The sequence below is a fragment of the Balearica regulorum genome, chromosome 1, assembly GCF_011004875.1.
Source record: "Balearica regulorum gibbericeps isolate bBalReg1 chromosome 1, bBalReg1.pri, whole genome shotgun sequence".
Taxonomy (NCBI): domain Eukaryota; kingdom Metazoa; phylum Chordata; class Aves; order Gruiformes; family Gruidae; genus Balearica; species Balearica regulorum.
This window is the reverse complement of record NC_046184.1, coordinates 100,845,714-100,861,672: the sequence shown is the minus strand read 5'-3', so window position 1 is coordinate 100,861,672 and position 15,959 is coordinate 100,845,714. Positions and strand designations below refer to the sequence as shown.

Genomic DNA, 15,959 nt, shown 5'->3' with positions numbered 1-15,959 from the left:
TTGCATAATATTTTTGATGTTTAGTTATTTTCAGGTGCACTGTTACATTTAATGTCGTAAACCTCTGGCATTAATTTTCTTTTCTAGCATGAATTAAAAACACTCGTCTGTCACAGCTAAAATGCAGAATTGGTAGAGGTGTTTTATGTTGTTTTTCCATCTACAGGTTTAGCAAATTAACTGCTGCTTGAAAAAGGACCATTATAAATTTACCTGGTTGTGTGATTATGAGGACACAAAAGATTGACTGCTGTTTTAATGTAAACAGTGTACCTTCCAGATGTGCAGCATCTTTCACCTGCACCTTGGTGTGTGCCCTGAAAACCAGTTCAGTAGTGATATGTTCTGGCACACACCAAATACTTTGTGAAACTAGACTAACTGAAGATTGTAGAAAGATACAGTTGCACTCCCCAAATCTTTTTCATTAGTGATGTTTTCTGAATAATAGAAATAGTGAGAATTGAAGTTCACAGTGTAGTGAATGAATTAGAGGAAAATACGTCTTTGAAACAAAACCAAACATCTTTAACGTGCTCAATCTTACATATGTCAGGCAGGAAATTTGGTATAGTCATTGGATTTTCAGTGGTTGTATAGAAAAGTTTAAGATGTATAAGAGCATTGCAGAAAAAGAATGTTACTTTTTAAATGTAAAAACCACAAGAGAGTACAGTGATCAGGTATTGCCTTATACTGGATGTCTTTTGGGTTTTTTTTCCCTGTCGCAAGACTAGCGACTATAGTCCTTAAAAAATTACAGATGGGCAATTGAAAGAGCAATGTGTCATTGAGACCTGTTGATAACAAATTGAATTTGGAGGAGTGTAATGAAGAGACTATGTTGGAAAATTAATTCTCTGATACCCTCTCATTTAGATACTGAGGAATAGACAGGCACAACATGGATGTATAAAACACCATTTAAAAAAATGTTAGGGGTGATCCTAGCACATAAAGATTAATGATTATTTTTTTTTCTAATTCCAAGTAAAACAACGGAGATAATAAAGACACCCATTTTAAATGTTTTAGTAGAATAATTTGTAGAAAGTAGCACACTATCAGTAAGGAAAATAAAAACATAGTATAGCAGAATCATCTGGACAAGGCAACAGATCAGGAAAAGCTGGCTGGTTATAATTTGGTACATACCAGAAAACCAGAAAGAGATGTGAGCTGGGAGGCAGGATTGGGTTGGATGAGTATTTCTGGTGTCTGAGTGCTGAATACTTAGTTTTAATTTCAGTCTAATCAGCCTTCTGTTATCTTTAGGATTATTTCACTTGTAGTCTAACTGAGGTATGGAAGTGGAGGCACAGGAGCCGGTTGGACCTGCGAGTGTGGTCATGTAGCACTACACTATGTAAATTTGATAGCTTGTTTTGCTACTGTCTCAGGAATCCTTGCTTGTAGTTAACAATATTATTGACCTTTTCTCAGTTACATCTTCCCTGTGTGTTTTGTGGCTTAATTGTTATGGTTTATGTTACTGCTTCTGTCTCCTCAGTGTTGTTCCATCTAGCTTCTACTCATTGATAAAGTGTTGACAATCACTTTAGTATATTTTCCTTTTTTTAAAAAAAAAATATGATATGCAGGATCTAGGATTATTCAGTGCCTTCTGTCACTCTGTTTGACATAAGAGAATAATTTCCAAGGTTAGTTTTTAGGATGTCGAGGATTGATAGGAGTACAACTGTTTTTTATGTGCTAACATCACATGTGGAAAAACTGTAGACCTTTTCAGATCACATTATTATGTTCTTTGGTGGGACTACTTTGTTGAAGCTTGTTCTTTGGGTTTTGTTTTTTTCTTTTTTTTTATAGTCTTGGCCAGATCAGATGATGTTGTCACTGAACATACTTACTGAGTTTTGATGTTTTAATTTTCTAAATAATCAACTTTTTTGCTGCTATTGTATCTTGACATATGACATAAAATGGAAGGATGATACAAATACATCCAGGCTAAGTGGAGCTAGAAGGAAATGGTCAAAAATTGGTACAACTGTTTCAGATTGTTGATTTTCTGCCTTCAGAAATTCAAGAGACTTTTTAAGTTGTCTGCAGTTTTGTCAGCATTGCTTGACATGGGCTGAATTATGCAGATTTATTTGTACTTTTTGGTTTTAAGGGATTAACCTTATGTGTAATGTCTGCGCAATGAACATTAATCATGTGTGTTAATGGTTGCCAAGAACCATGAGTATATGTGTGTTGTAGTCCCAAGGCTCTACATGTGTAATTATAATATTTGAATTATACTCAGTCTTAGGATGCAAATCTATTTGCTTTGTATCCTTTGGAGTCTTGATCTTCTCATGCAAACAGCCAGAGACTGTAAAGATTTGCATGCACGTTAAATATCTTCTCATTTTTGATTGCAATATTTCATTGAATTTATATTGTATGCTTTTAAAGACAATCTTTGTACAAGGAATGTATTTGCTTTGTAAATAACTGCCTGTGTCTTGATACTGAGTGTTTCAGACAGCTTCATAGTTAAGTTGCACCTTGATCTTGTAATAATGAGCTTTGGGTACATGAAAGCTGTCTCTTGCTGCAAAAACAAGTTGTGTACTGGATTTGTATTTCAGGATGAGGCAGTGATGTGGGAGATCACTTTAGATCTCTCTTGTTTATTTTTGTTAAAATATTTTTTTCCTGTAGGCTTCTTCCAGTTGGATTGTTTCCGTTAACTGCATTAGGGTAGACTATTAAGCATATCTGTGTTTAGTCACTTTTATGTTGTTGTACTGCAATACTATGAGTTCTTGTGACTTTGCTTGTGATTCCTGATCTCCTACCCTTGAAGTCCCCAAAATAGTCTAGTGGGATATAGCTGATCATGTATCAAGAACTTGTTGACACTTGAGACTGGTCCTGTCCCAGCAGTGAGGAAAAAGATCAGTTCAGATATAAAGTATGCCAGCCTTCAAACAAAGCTGGATTTTTCACTGATTAAGTGCAGGTCTCAGCATTTTTGTGTCTTTGGGGCTTAGGGAGTTGCCGATTCAGATACGTCCCAAATGCTTTAGTATGTGTTGAATCATTAAATATTGAACGTGAATATTGTGAGATGGAATCTGAGTCACATCAATGAATTTCAATATCCCTTTATTTTCCTCATTTTGTTCAAGGATTTTCAGGCTTTTCTCAGGAAAATTGAATGCATCATTAATCTTGCTGCTCTCTACTTAGCAGATATTGTGAGGAAGATGAGGATCCATCCTTGCCTTCCCTGAGAACTGAACGCATTCTGAACCGTTAGTGGTGTTTGTTCATTAGTGGTGGTGTTAGTGAACTACTGAAACTTCACTAATACAGAAAGCTATTACACAAAACCACCTCTTTATTTAAGTTACATGGATTTGTCGTTGTTGTTGTTATTATTGTAGTGTGTTCCCATTACGTACCTTTCCTGGGAAATCAGGAAAAATGTTCCTTTTTAATTTGTTTTTATTTTAGAAATAGTTATGTCCTGAAGACTTGCTTTAGTAAAAAAGGAGTCTCTTGAGTTAAACAGCCGGGTTTTTTGGTTATCTAGGATAAATACATACAGTTTAACGCAACAAGCTATGTAACTTCTTTTAAAAGTAAGCTTTTTTTCATTTGTTTTTAAATCCCCAATGATAATTCAATTTATGTCACAGTGTTACTTAATAGTCATCTACTACCAAGACTCAAATTTCTACTTTAGCTCAACCTTTGATGTCATCTATCTCTAAGCTCTAATCCTGGGCAATTTCCAAGTGTTGACACTTGTAATCTCACAGGTTTATATACCTGTATCTATTGTGGTGTGTATATCTATTTCGCATCTTCCCCCAAACCCAGCAGTGTATGATTCCCATACTTCTCAGGATTAAATGGTATGTTTAATTAGGTAGGTGTGCAGAATAGTAAATGTTTTAATTCAGTTCCACCCTGTCCAAATTCTCAATTTCAGTGAGACGTCCTTGTGGGAAAGGCAGGCTCTGCTTTTTTGCTAGAAGACATATCTCTAGATATGCTAGTAAGCTTCTATATAATCGCTTCCTAATCTGTTTAAAAATGTGTATTGAGTTAGCTTAAACAACTTTAAATAGTAGGCTTTTATCTACCTCAGAACCTTTGTCTGAAATGGGCTAGGGGATGTGCATATGATTAGTCCTGCTGGCTGATTTGAGGAAGCAGTAGCCTCTGATGGACACTTACAGGTAATGGAAGGACTGGCGGCAGTATTGGGCACACATATCTTCAGCCTAAGAGGATGTGCCTGCTAGGAATGTGCTTCTCTTAAGAGCAGATTCCAGTAATTTTTTCTTTCCTTCTGCTAGTGATTTTCCATGCTTCAGTATTCATTTTGTCTGAGTGCTTGGAGATGATAGAAGATGATGGTTCTGCTGCTAGCAGTCTTAACTTTTGCACTGGGGTAGAGTCATACCTCTGTTTCAGCTTCTTAGGCATCATCTGTTCTTGCTGAAAAGTAGAGCTCCTAATTAACCTTGGGTGTTAGATAAGTAGTACTTGAGAAAATAAAGCAGTACCTGATGTGATGTGTATTTCCCAGACTGTCATAAGGATTGTCTGTGTTACTATGTTAATATCATCTTTACAAGAAAATATTCAACATAAATTATTGTTCCACAGGCTATTTCAGATGAAGACTTCTCAGAGAAAAGCATTTCCAAAGACATGTTCAAACCTACAGTAATGCTATTTACTCCAGCTTGCTACACTGCATAGTGTTTCTTTTTGCCTTCAGTTGATGGAAGCCTCCTTTGATAAGAAAAACCCGGGACTCAAGTGTATTTTTCTTGATCTGATGATTATTCAGTTTTGTGTTATCTGTTTTAGAATTTCAAGTTGCTTACTTAGGTGACATATTTTAGTGATGGTGGAGAAAACAGAAAATGCTTTTGCATTTGGTTAATCATACATCCAGTTAATCACACTTTAAGCTATTTCACATAGTTTTGTGTTGAGAAGCATTTTTTTCTCCTGTTACAAAACCATGTTCATTTTATCTTCTGCTCAGCTGCAATCGGTGCAAGAACAGTATAGAAGACTTTACTATGGGCAACGTAAGTGGGGACAGGATAGCTGTCAGAATATGGTGTACTTGTGAATGAAATCCACTTAGTACTAGTCAGTATAGCACACTCACTCAAAAGCTAGTACTAAAAATACACAGATAAAATGCCTTCTCCAAGACAGGTGGCTGTTCTTTATGCCACATTTTTGCCACTGAGATAAAAATTGATATTAATACAATTGAGTTTTATGTATTAAGTATCTTTCAAGCTTAAAACATGGTAAATATCAAACAGAAATTAAACACATTGATTTAAAGCTCAAATGCTTGTAACCTTACCAGTGATAGAGCCCAACAGAAGCTTGTATTCAGGGGTAGATACCTTTAGAGTCTGAAATATGTTTGAAAGTTAATTACAGACATTGCTACTAATGCAAAGGAATCTTATCTGTGCTGTTACCTATGGTAACTTAGTCTTGCAGATGCAGTAGAAGCAAACCTAAAGTATTTTCCAAAAGCTCATTAATTACCCTAAAATAGATAACACTGCTGAAATTTTAAGCTCCCCCCCCCCCCAGCAGATCTCTTTTTGTGTTTCAATTTTGTATCAATATACTCACCAGGAGATATTGTAGGCTTGCTGGATTGTAATTCAGGGCATAGCATCCTATTTTCTGCAATTTCTGTCTTAGTGTTAATACGTGAAAGTTTTATGTTTCTTAATACATGAGGCTTATTCTGAAGAGTATCTTAGGAACTGAGTGCAAGTTTGATTAACACCAAGTTGTTTGAGGCTGGGTGTTTGGTAGCAAAGCTCTTGTTTATTAAAATGGCAAGTAAGTCTATTCATAGAATTGAAAATTTTTTGTGTTTTCTATATAGCGTTCAGACCTTCAGTCTTGATGATGTATCATTAAGAGCAGAGAAGAATTTGGGTTATCTGTTTTGAATTTAAACCATAATGAAGTAGTTGTTCATAGTAACAGGAAAGGTAATCTTTTAAACATTGACAGTAGCAAGAGTTAACATTTTTTGACATTTATACAGTAGTACAAAACAACAAGGAAATACAATGCAGGGCCTTGATCAAAGGACTGGAGGTCACACCAATGGATTTGGTTTCTGGCACTGCTGCTGATTCACTCTCTCCTTTAATAAGTTCAATTTCCTGTGTCACAGTTCCAGTGTCTATAAAATGGGGCCACTGTCTGTCTATGTAGCTAACAAATGTTTTTCAAGATAGTAATTAATATCTTCAAGAATTTTAACATACCTTGATGAAAGTTAATCCAGTGCATATTTTGTATAGTCCTGTTTACTGTATGGTCTGTGGAGAATTCTGGCTGCTGCATAGGATATTGAAAGTCATTTGCCGAGGAAAAACAGCGGTTGAGACATCAATCGAAAGTTATACTGGATCACTGTGCAGAGGTTGACATAGTCAATCCAGCAAAATAACCCATCTAGAAATGAACCAGACTTGCCATCTTTTCATGGAGTGACTTCAGAAATATGCAAACTCTACCCTGGAAAATGGAGAGTAGTTTTTAAATGCGCTTAGAGTGCAAGATAACATGTGCTCTGCATTGGGAACAGATGCTGGCTCTGTTTCAGTTTTAAACTAGGGCATTCCAAATGTCACAGCAAGCTAGTGCTGAGGGACTTGGCCTTGGAAAGAGCCAGCTTGACATAAATGAGTGTTCATTTGACAAACAGGATCTATTACTGGTTTTCTGAATAAGGGTTGTCTTTTAATGTCTCATACCATGGTAGTGCCACTTTGGATCAAAGTTTAGTTATATTGCTGTAGAGCACAAATGTGCTTTAAAGCTAGACCTTCTTCATGAAAGGATCTGTACTTTTTCAATGGGAAATTCTGGAGTACAGTTTTAAATACATGAAGGTTTTACATACTTGAAGCATTAAACTTCACTGCTGTCATCAGTTCTGAAGTAGCATTGACTAAGTCGCTTACAAAAGAGAGGTACATGTACCTCTGCCAAAATAGCCACGCAGAAAGCACCTGACCAGCAATTCCTAACTGAGGATTGTGATCTAAATGGAATCATAACTGCTGTGAGTGGGGAATACAAGGGACATTGCGGTATTTTGGTATTGCTCTCTGACGTGATATTAGAGCTGTGTATGTGTGCCCAAATGCCAAAGTTAGGGAGCTCTCCGGGGGAGGGCCAAGGCATTGTTTGGTTTGATATTGTGTGCAGGGGAACCTTTTGAAGAAATAAGTTTGAAGGAAACGGCTGCAATTTCTCTTTCTTTTCTATATTTAAATTCATATTATAAATGACTCTGGCGCTTCTTCCATACATAGGACCATTTCCAAGGCTACATTCTATAGTCTCTAGCTTAATATAAGCTAAAAAAATTGTTGGTCACTGTCTTGAGGGTGACACTGTACCTTGGGGCTTCAATAGCACATAATGTTTGGTGAAAATGAGTGGATGGATAAAAACTGAATTGATCTTTGTACTGAGAGTGGCACTGTACCTTGAGGCTTTGGTTAGTGCATAATGTCTAGTGAAAATGAGTGGGTGGAGTGTTAGCTTGATGGCTTTCCAAATTTCAGCTCTATAAACACTTCACGGGGAGGTCATCATTGCCATTTGAAATAATAATAACAGGGCTTTTTTGTTTTGTTTTATTTTTTATTGTTGATAGTTTCATCTTAGCAGTTTCAAAGCAAACCTTATGTACGTTCCACTGTCCAGTGAGGTGATCTTGGTGATGACAGCTTGATCACTTGATCCCTGTCTTAAACAGGCCTTATTTGAATATAAGAAATTATATATTGACACATCCTCACAGAATTAAATTATTCCATTTCTGGTGGCGCATAGTTCAGGGAAAAAAGAAATGGTTTCTGGCTCTTACAGAGCGTGTACACAGTATGAAGAGGAAAACCCCCAAAACTTGATAGAGGTATTGATGCTGATTTTATAAGAAAAATGTACTCTGTGGGGTTTTATCAAAAGCCAGGGCCTCCTCCATCATCCTAGCTGAAGTGAGAGCCAGGAGGGCTGGCTTCATTGGAAGGTGGAGACAACAGGTAGCCATTGGATTAGGTGAATGAGAATTAAGGATTGTGAAGCTTCTTGTCACCCAGGAGAGCAGAGTCCTCGATGAGGAGAATTTGACTGTTAGAAAGTCTAGTGATAAGCATTGTGATGCACCTGAAATTAAAAAAAGGAGTGTAACCTACTGATAAACCAGATAAACAATATTGTCTTTTTAATGTTTTAATGTGATAAAAATGAGAAAGTGACAAAAATATTCAAGTGACTTAAATATCAGAAAACTCTAGGACTTAATGTACTGCTGAGCTGCTTTATCAAACCAATGAACTTGTGAAACTCATTGCTGAAGTACAAGGAACACAGATTCATTGACTTCGCTTTTAACAACAGCAAATGCAGAGACAGTATTTTCTTTGGATCAGTTTATTTGAGTATTTCTGGGGTTTTATTTTAGGAAGAAGACTATTTGGGGTCTGGTGGTTCTAGTTTTGAATGATAAGATAAACTGGAAACAATCCATTCTGTTGTCTTACTGTGTTTAGTACTTTATCAAATAGGATGGTTTTTGGAGGCAAAACATTTTAACTGTTTTCTCCCTTGCCCCCTCTTTACTTTAAGGAATAAGGAAACTCTTTAAGTGTTGTAGTTTTGGTTATATTCCTCCCTCAAATAAATATTTAGACAAATAGTGATCACATGATAATACATATATGTGTGTGTGTATATATATACACACATATATATAACAAATCACATTCTAGCCTGTGCAATCCTAACAATTTTTAAAAAATATTTTAAATAGGGGAGTGTAAGTATATGAGACACCATATGTCTGTACCTCAGGTTAAACATTTACTGAAACTTGTACAGCTACTGTGTTCTTAAGACCAAAAAAATCCTAATCCAACAAGAAGTCGATTCATCTCTAATTTTGTCAACAGAATTCTTCAAGGAAATAAAAATTGCAATTGGAGATGTGATTAGAACACACTTACTGTTTCTTGCTTGCTGATTTAACTGATTTGGATTAAAACCAGACCATATGGGAATGAGGAAAATCTGTTGCTCTGCTTGTTTTTAAAAAGGAGTTAAAGCAATCTCCTTCAATGTTTTTGTACAGATGATTCTCAGCAAGTGCCTGTGTGTTGGTCTGCAGGCATCACCTTGCTTCCAGATGTGTTATATGCATATAGTGCAATCAATGCCCAAGAATCATCTACTGCTATCGAACCTTTCTGTTCTGCAAGTGAAAATGTGATGGGACTGGCAAACACTAGGTTTTTGTGTTGACCTGCGGAGTATACCTTTCTTAGTGAAATTTTTCTGTTGGGGGTCATGTATCATTGTGCTGTATTTGGCATTAAAATAGCACCCTAGAAGCAAATTGTTAGGTTTCTATTACGCAAAGTGATAGATAAGCATACAACACATGATATCTCCCATCTCAGTATTCACATTTACTTACAAGCAGGTATTGTAGAAATGTAGAAATCAACCCCAAAATAGGAATCTTCATTGAAAATAGGTGTATCGTTCAGTGATTTGAAAAAATAATACAATTTAACTGAAAAGTACCACAAACCAACCACTAAGGACCTAAGTTCAATGTCTGGTCCTCTAGGGGAAAAAAAAAAAGGATGAGGAACAGTGGTAAAGAAAGAATAGCGAACTGAGTAGATGTATTCCCAATTCAACAATACATACATTCTTGTTAGTAGTGCATGGTGCATAAGATTTTGTTATTTTAATCTCTAATGATGGCTATTCCTGGTTAACAGAAACTGTATTACTTCTGAGATGTCGTAATTTCAATGTCTTTAAAGTGGGGCATAAGAGAGTATGGTTTTTATCTTCTTAAAGCTAGCTTAGATGTGCTTTAAAAGCAAGCACTTTTTAACCATTTCACCCAGTCAGTACCTCCTCTTAAAAAAGAAAAAAAAAATATTTTGCCAAAGTATGATCTTCATTTAACGTGGTACTTGAGCTGAGTTATGAGCGATTTTGAATTTTGGAGGTGACTTCTAGTTCTAGTACCAAACCATACCTTTTCGTGGAGGGAAGGCTGTATGAGCATTGAATGAGGCGCAGGAGTACTTGCAGGAGTTGGTGCTACTCGAAGGGTTTCCTGGTCTTTGAGGGAATGCGGCAGGGATGTGCCTGTTTCTCAGTCCGATGCTTGTGCTATGGCGGTCTGTGATTGTGAGGGACCAGGTATGGATATTGGGCATGCTTTTTCAGTGCTGGAGAGTATATGGGACAAATAAGAGGCATTAAGAGAGAACAAGTGGAGAAATGAGAAATTAGTTTTCCAAATTTGTGCTACAGTGCCAGAGGCAACTCTGGGCTCTGAAATGTTTCTGCCTTAAGCCGAACCAAAACAAGTTCAGAAATGTAGCGTGTTCAGATGTGGAGAGAGTTCTGTTGCAGTTCTTCCCGACTCCATAGTTTCCTTGAAGGCAGGCAGGAAGGTTAATTTTGAGTGAATTTGATAGGTTTCATATTTGAAAATAGTGCAGGATAACATAGGCCTACAGTCTAACGCTTTTATCTGGAGTTTTGTTCTGACAGTTGTACAAACACAGGACAAAAAAAAAAAAAATGGTCCTTGAGTTTAAGTGCTTTTAGGATTTAAGTAAAAATATTAGGTTCATCAGTATTTGTCTCTTCTGAAAGTGCTTTCTAGGGATTATTAGGTTCATTATAACCTGTTTTCATAAATGGAGGAACCCTAAATTAAATGAAAGTTGGGGCTATTTGTTTAAACATCTATTTCAGGAAGAGACCACATTGATTTCAATATGTTTATTTTTCCCTGTTCATGTGTATAGTACAGTAGTCGTTTTAAGTGTGGTGGTGGTAAGTCAGCGCATATATAGGAAATAAGGACAAAAAGTTCCTAGGCCCTTGCCTTACTCAATACACATCTGTAGATTTCTTCGTTCTCCTTCATCTCTTTCTTTCATGTCACCTTTCCAAAAGTTTCCTCTGAGTTCTATCCCTTAAGCATGTATCAAATGGAATGGTACTGGACTTCAGTGTTACTTTTCAAAATGCAACATTAATAACGAAATTAAAGTTGAGTTTTTCTCTAGTTTAAGAGAAGATGTAGAGTTGCAGATAATGCTTGGAAGATCAACTTCCCGTTCTTTGCTGAAATTACGAGACCATGTTTTACTTTCTACTTAAGACCTAAAGACATTCTTCTTTATAGTCCTATACAAAAGGTCTTACTTCTTGAACTATATTATATTTGCTGTCTTTCAGCTAAGTTAACCAAATACCCACAGGGTTATTTTCTGCTTTATAGCTGGCTGTTTTAGAGAAAGCATCTGCCTGTGAACCTGTGAAATGTTCATCTTACTGTTTCTGCATTCTTGTTAAAGATGGTGGAAGACCTAGCAAATGCAATGCTTGTCTTAGCGTTTGTAAAATGAGAACCGTATGAATTGTTTCAAGACTTACATTTATATTCTGGTTCTTTATTATTTATTATTTTACCTGTTAGTGCCCATTATCAGGGTCTTAATTATATCTGCAGTGTTACTGTTTTTAAAAGAGTATCTAATTAGTATTTTTCTTCACAGGGAGAAGAGAATTTATCCAAAGATTAAAACTTGAAGCAACTTTGAATGTGCATGATGGATGTGTAAGTCACTTAGTGCTGTTTGGTTTGTTAAAAGATGTTAAATTGTGATTTTGTTGCCATGGTAGTAGTTCCTTAACTTAAAAATGCAAATTCCGTGTATTAAATCTGAGCTGGAAGCTTCGGCTTGTAGAGACCTGCATCTGAATTCTACAGGTATTTGTTTCTTTTTAAACATCTGACACTTTACCTTTGAAGCAAAACAAAATCCCATTTCTATACCTTAATACTGCATCCTATTGCTGCTGAATGAATTAATCTCCTATGCCAGGAAAACACATGCTTATCTTTTCAGTTAGAACTCTTCTTAAACCTTTAAATGGAATCTTCAGTAGTTTTGTGCTATGTTGATGTATTGACTGAAAGCTGTTTTAGTGTTTTGTGTGATTTATTCTCCAGGTCTAAAAAGCAAATGATCGAGTGCTACATGCTTATTTAAAGAGACAATAAAAACAAAAATAAGCCTCTCTGAAAGGCAATAACATAACTTAAAATATTGCTTATTTAAATACTTAAATTTTGACAGTGGTGCAAATGTTGTATGTCATTCTTTTAAATAAAAGATTTTACTTAAACTAGGTACAGGGTTACCTTTGGCAAATAGAACAGAAAGTTATGATTGTTAAAGCATTTTGTTGTACAAGATATCTGAAAAGTGACGGGTTGCTAGATGTGCTATAAAAAGTTGAAATGTAAGTGTAAATTTTATACTTTAACATGTTTATTTCAAAAGCTGTTCAAATGTAAAGATTTTTTTATCTTGAGTTGCTTACACTTGTAGCTTTAAATTAAGGAATGTTATAATTGTTAACTAACACAGTAGTAGTTTTAAAGAAAGTGTTAATAAAATCTAGCCTTTTGGCTTGACGTCAGAAGTATAATTTTTTAACTTGCATATATTTTTGAGAGACTAGAATGACTGGGAAAGGCAAGGATTAGAATTGCTATATATATAAAGTCAGCTACTTTTGCTGTACTGACTACCATTGTAAGTTTAATGTTCTGGTACAGATGGTGTTGACTTAAAAAAAGCATTCATTTCCCATGGTTTTTTCAAGAAACATTATAAGAACAATAATGTAAGGTCTCTTCCAACCCAAACCATTCTGTAATTCTACGTGTAGAAAGTTATTCATCAGGTTTTCTTATTCAAGATTGTAACAGTGATTTTTATTTTGGAAGTTCTCTTTAGGAGTATTTAATCTCCTCAAATATACTTAAGATGAAATTTTTCAAGTTTCTTTTCCTGAAGTTGATTGGGGTTTTTTAATTATGTTTTTCTTTGCTTTCTTGTAAAAGTAATCATTTTTGCCCATAAAACAGGGGACAGGAAGATAGTATTTCTTCACTACTTGTTAAAAATGGAGTGACTGATCTCTATTTTAATTGACTATCTTTGTGTCTTATGACAGAAATTGCAAATTTGGCGTTGGCTATTTGGTGTTGCTTGGATCTACCTGGTGGATATGTATTTGAAAATTCATTTTGAATTGATTTTTAAAGTATGCTTTAACATGTGACCTATCTTAATTGTTTTACTGGGTGTAAAATGTTTTAATTGTGAACTTCCAGCATTATATGCAGGTGTTTAAAATACTACTGCAATTTGAAAAATGTCTTTAGAAATTAAATTTGCTCAGAACTATCCACCTTTAAAAACTGGGGTATCAGAAGTTCTTACCTCATGTACTGTGTGGTTTTTCGCAGGGAATAATCTTTCATGGCTAACAACCGTTCAGTACAATTTCTTACTACTTGCTTTAAAAAAAAATCTGTGAAATAAGAGTAAATGAAATTACAATGCCCTTACTGATTAAAATGCTTATACCATCAATGGTAAATGATCATATTAGACTTATTTCTTTCCTTCCACAATTGCTAAATCAGCATGCATTATTTCAGATATGAGGAATGAATGCCATAGTTGTCTTATTAAGGGTGTTTCTGGATTTATTTTTTGGGGGGGATGGTTGGGGTTTTTTGGAGGGTGGGGGTTCGTTTTGGCTTTTTTGGTTGATGTTTTGGGTTGTTTTTTTTAAAGAACATTTGCATTCTTCTGTGGAATAAGTTGTGACTTGTATTTTCTATATAAAGCATGCTGTGTAATTGGACACGGTGGACAACATACTTAAGGCAAGAAATTTTTTTTCTAATTGAGGATAAAAGTAAAGTCCAACTTCTTAACTACCATTTGATCTGTGTTATACAACAGAGAGATCCTGTGGGATATATGACTGTATGTATAATCATACTCAGATACAATATCTTTGAAGAAGGGAATAGTTCTATGAATTACTTCAAGTATACATCCTCTTGTAGCAGTAATATTACTATCGCACCTTTTTGTTTGAGAGATGAGTAATTTCATCTCAAAGTTTAGGTACCATTGTCTTTGAAACAGTGCGATTTCCCACTTTGTTTGAAGACACAGTTTCTAGCAGTAGTATGTGAAATAATTGAATTAGTCTACCGAGTCATTGAGGTCTGCTTGTAACCTTATCAGCCTTCCAGGGTATGATTTGCCTCTTTCAACAAGATTCACATTATCAAATTCAGAGTGAGGTCATATGTATGCCAGAAATTGCCATTTTCCATATTAACTCTAAAGGGAACTTAAGATGATGAGGAAATATATAGTTAGGTGAGATGCTCTTGGTATGAAGTGGCTAAATCCAAAGGAGAAATGTTGAAGGAGAATCAGTTTGGACCAGCAGTGATGAAGTGTGAGGAAAGTAGAGGAGAAAACAACGCTAAACCATATTGAATTGGAGTAAAAATATCACTTATTTTCTTCCAGTTCTTGTCCTGTGAAAGCTGAGGAAGATAGAACTGCAGAATGCATAGGCAGATGGAGCCTTTGACATGAGCAAATACTACCTTGTAAAATAAAGGAAAGCAGATCACTTGGAGGAATAGTTTCTCATTTCTATGTATAGGCATTCAATTCAGTAACAAACAAGCATCCCGTGTGGCATAACATCTTCAGGATGGCAGTTGTGAGCAAATAATTTTTAGATGTAATCCTCAAAACTATGCTTAAATTAGGATAGGAAGTTTGTTTGCATATTGTTAGAACATGCAGTTTTTACCTTTTCCTCTGTAGATAAAAAGTAGTGCCTTTTCTACCCCCTTTCTTGCTTGGAAGATCTTTCTGATATTCTGAATAGCTACAGTAATTTTTATCTCCTTTCTTCTATTTTTTGTATTCTGTTAATCTATCCCATTCACAAAAGAGTTAATTCTACTGTTACATGGCATAGAGGTGAGGAGTTTGCTTTTTTAGTTTTTTGGGGGATTGGCTGTACTGCCTCCTGCATTGTTTTTGGGGAAAACACAGAGATAGTAAATTTATTTTTGACTATTTGACTAATGAATCAAAAGTGCCTGCTGCTTGAGTTGCAGTGGCAAATGTGTGTTCAGTGGCAAATAAAATTGATACAGTTGATAGTGTGGAATACTTAATAGAAAAAAGCTAATTACACACCCTTTTGACTTTTCTCATCTTGTTAGTAGTTTGTCATTTGTGTTCAATGCATTCTTTTGGCTCTAACACCTTTTTCCCAAGAATTTCAAACCCTTGGTGCAGTAACTGTTACATTACGCTTTTAATTGAGTGTTGAGTGGCTGGGAAGGTAGTAAATATGTAGCTTTTATACATGGTTTTGAAATACAAACCGATTTTCTAGCTAGTCTTTATTTTACAGTATATTTTAATCGTGGGTTTGCTACCATGGAATGAGACATGATAACTTTTTTTTTAATCTGCTTTTATCAGGCATCTGGTTTTAGTGATCCATATGCATATTTATTAGAATTATTCACTGTCGGTCAATAGGTTGTACTAAACACCGAGAAATGTAGTGTATTGACTGATCACTTACTAGAAAGTTGGTGTTTTCTGGGAAAAAAAAACCCCAAACACCCAAGCTTATTCCACTGAAAGATTTTGTCATTTTTTTGACAGTAATGTTGGGAAGGTGACCTGGTACTGAATAAAAAGTCTGTTTAGTTATAGGCCTCTAGCACACATTTGGTTATGTCATCTCACTTCAGGATTTTTTCTGAACCAACTTTGGCCTGGGTAGGGTGCATTGAAATTGCTGAACCCTGAGGCAATCAGTGCAATGAAGTTGGAATTTAGAAGGAGAATGGTTGATGTCTGCTGTTAGGCTTGTGATGCTGCAATTTAGATAATCATGTTTCCCCTTTGCATCTTCAGTGCTTTCTCTGCTTTCCTGTCCTTCAGATTTTGTTTTTGGACACA

The 15,959-nt window shown here is 35.5% G+C and overlaps 1 protein-coding gene across 10 annotated transcripts in view; it reads left to right on the top strand.

The window, feature by feature from the left end:
- Positions 1-15,959, top strand: part of DCAF6 (DDB1 and CUL4 associated factor 6) — a 93,294-nt gene that overhangs the window by 5,292 nt on the left and 72,043 nt on the right. For all 10 annotated transcript variants that reach the window (XM_075768463.1, XM_075768524.1, XM_075768505.1 and 7 more), the window contains one exon: positions 11,637-11,698. In XM_075768463.1, the coding sequence (XP_075624578.1) occupies positions 11,637-11,698 (62 nt within the window). The remainder of the gene's footprint in view (positions 1-11,636; positions 11,699-15,959) is intronic.